Below are 1,523 nucleotides of genomic sequence, written 5' to 3'. Positions count from 1 at the left end.
GGGTTCACGCCATTCTCCTGCCTCAGCCTCCCGAGTAGCTGGGACTACAGGCACCTGCCACCACACCCAGCTAATTTTTTTGTATTTTAAGTAGAGACGGGGTTTCACTGTGTTAGCCAGGATGGTCTCGATCTGACCTCGTGATCCACACGCCTCGGCCTCCCAAAGTACTGGGATTACAGGCATGAGCCACCGCGCCCTATATGTTGATTCCTTTCACATTTCCTTTCTATGCATACCCTATACTTGGCAAATTAATACGAAATTTTCAGAAGCTTTTAAATGGAGTGAATTCCTGTATGCATTAAATGAGGGGATATTTGCAATAAGGAATCAACTAGAGTTTTCTATTGCTCAAGAGAGTTTCATTTCAAGTCATTCTACAGATGCAAACTCCATTACTAAATCATAGCTGCTCCTGTCAGTCACACTGATGTGGACTTTTTATGTAAAGAGATGCTGCCATTCTGCTTGTCACTGATGCTGCCTCGAATTATGATGCATGTTCTCAATCTATTTCATTTTTGTCCTAATCCACAAATTTGCAATCTCTTTGCACCCTGTGAAAATCATGGCCTGGCCTTGTTTGTTGTCTTCGGGTTCCTCCAGGTCCCAGAGGTAAGCTTTGCTATAAAATTGGTAATTTCCCCTCACTCTGGTTTCGAGTCATTTCTGTACTTGTCCTTTTTCCTCTGTATGGGTGAGCTAAACTTTGTTACATTTTTATAGATGGGGTACTCTAAGGATATTAGGCTGCAGTGCTTTGCTTCCTCGTTACAGATACAGTAACCTCATATTAGAGCATCCTAACACTTAGCCTCATTGATAGGTTGTCAAGGCAGTGTACATCCTTAGCCTACATAGTTTCAATTGGGGCATGAAATATGTGGGCTTTCTCTGTCAAAGGCTGTAGTACATACCAATGTAAGTTCCTTTTTTAAATTCTACAATATAAATACATAGAGCATCCGTAAAATAAATGGTATACACAACATTAAAAAATGGGGCCTCACCTCCCAGTAAGGGGCTGTGACAAGCCTTTCCTATTACACCCTCAAGTCCATTTTTAAGGAGCACATTTCTTTATGTGTTAAAAAGAAAATGTTCACTTAATGCTCTGCAATGCAAAAACAACATGTTATTTTGTGCCTGGTATTTTCAAAGAAAATAAAAAGCATTTCTCAAAAGAGAAAAAGAAAAATTGTGAGTGTTTTCATTTGTTCTTTCCAGGCCTCTGTTATTAGCCCTAATGAAAATTGCTCTGAATACAGACACCATGTATTACTTTTAAGGTCTTTAGAAGAGAGGCCTCAGCCCCCCAACCCTTTTTTTTTTTTGAGACAGAGTTTCGCTGTGTCACCCAGGCTGGAGTGCAGTGACACGATCTCAGCTCACTGTGAGCTCTGTCTCCCGGGTTCACGCCATTCTCCTGCCTCAGCCTCCCAAGTAGCTGGGACTGCAGGCGCCCGCCACCTCGCCCAGCTAGTTTTTCGTATTTTTAGTAGAGACGGGGTTTCACCGTG

The 1,523-nt window shown here is 42.2% G+C and overlaps 1 protein-coding gene across 1 annotated transcript in view; it reads left to right on the top strand.

Moving 5' to 3' along the window:
* Positions 1 to 1,523, top strand: part of COL4A4 (collagen, type IV, alpha 4) — a 138,893-nt gene that overhangs the window by 120,268 nt on the left and 17,102 nt on the right. The window contains exon 40 of the mRNA XM_011952037.1: positions 610 to 618. Within this exon, the coding sequence (XP_011807427.1) occupies positions 610 to 618 (9 nt within the window). The remainder of the gene's footprint in view (positions 1 to 609; positions 619 to 1,523) is intronic.

The sequence above is a fragment of the Colobus angolensis genome, unplaced genomic scaffold, assembly GCF_000951035.1.
Source record: "Colobus angolensis palliatus isolate OR3802 unplaced genomic scaffold, Cang.pa_1.0 Scaffold33, whole genome shotgun sequence".
NCBI classification, from domain to species: Eukaryota; Metazoa; Chordata; class Mammalia; order Primates; family Cercopithecidae; genus Colobus; species Colobus angolensis.
The sequence above is the reverse complement of the archived record's forward strand: the minus strand, read 5'-3'. Positions and strand labels throughout refer to the sequence as shown.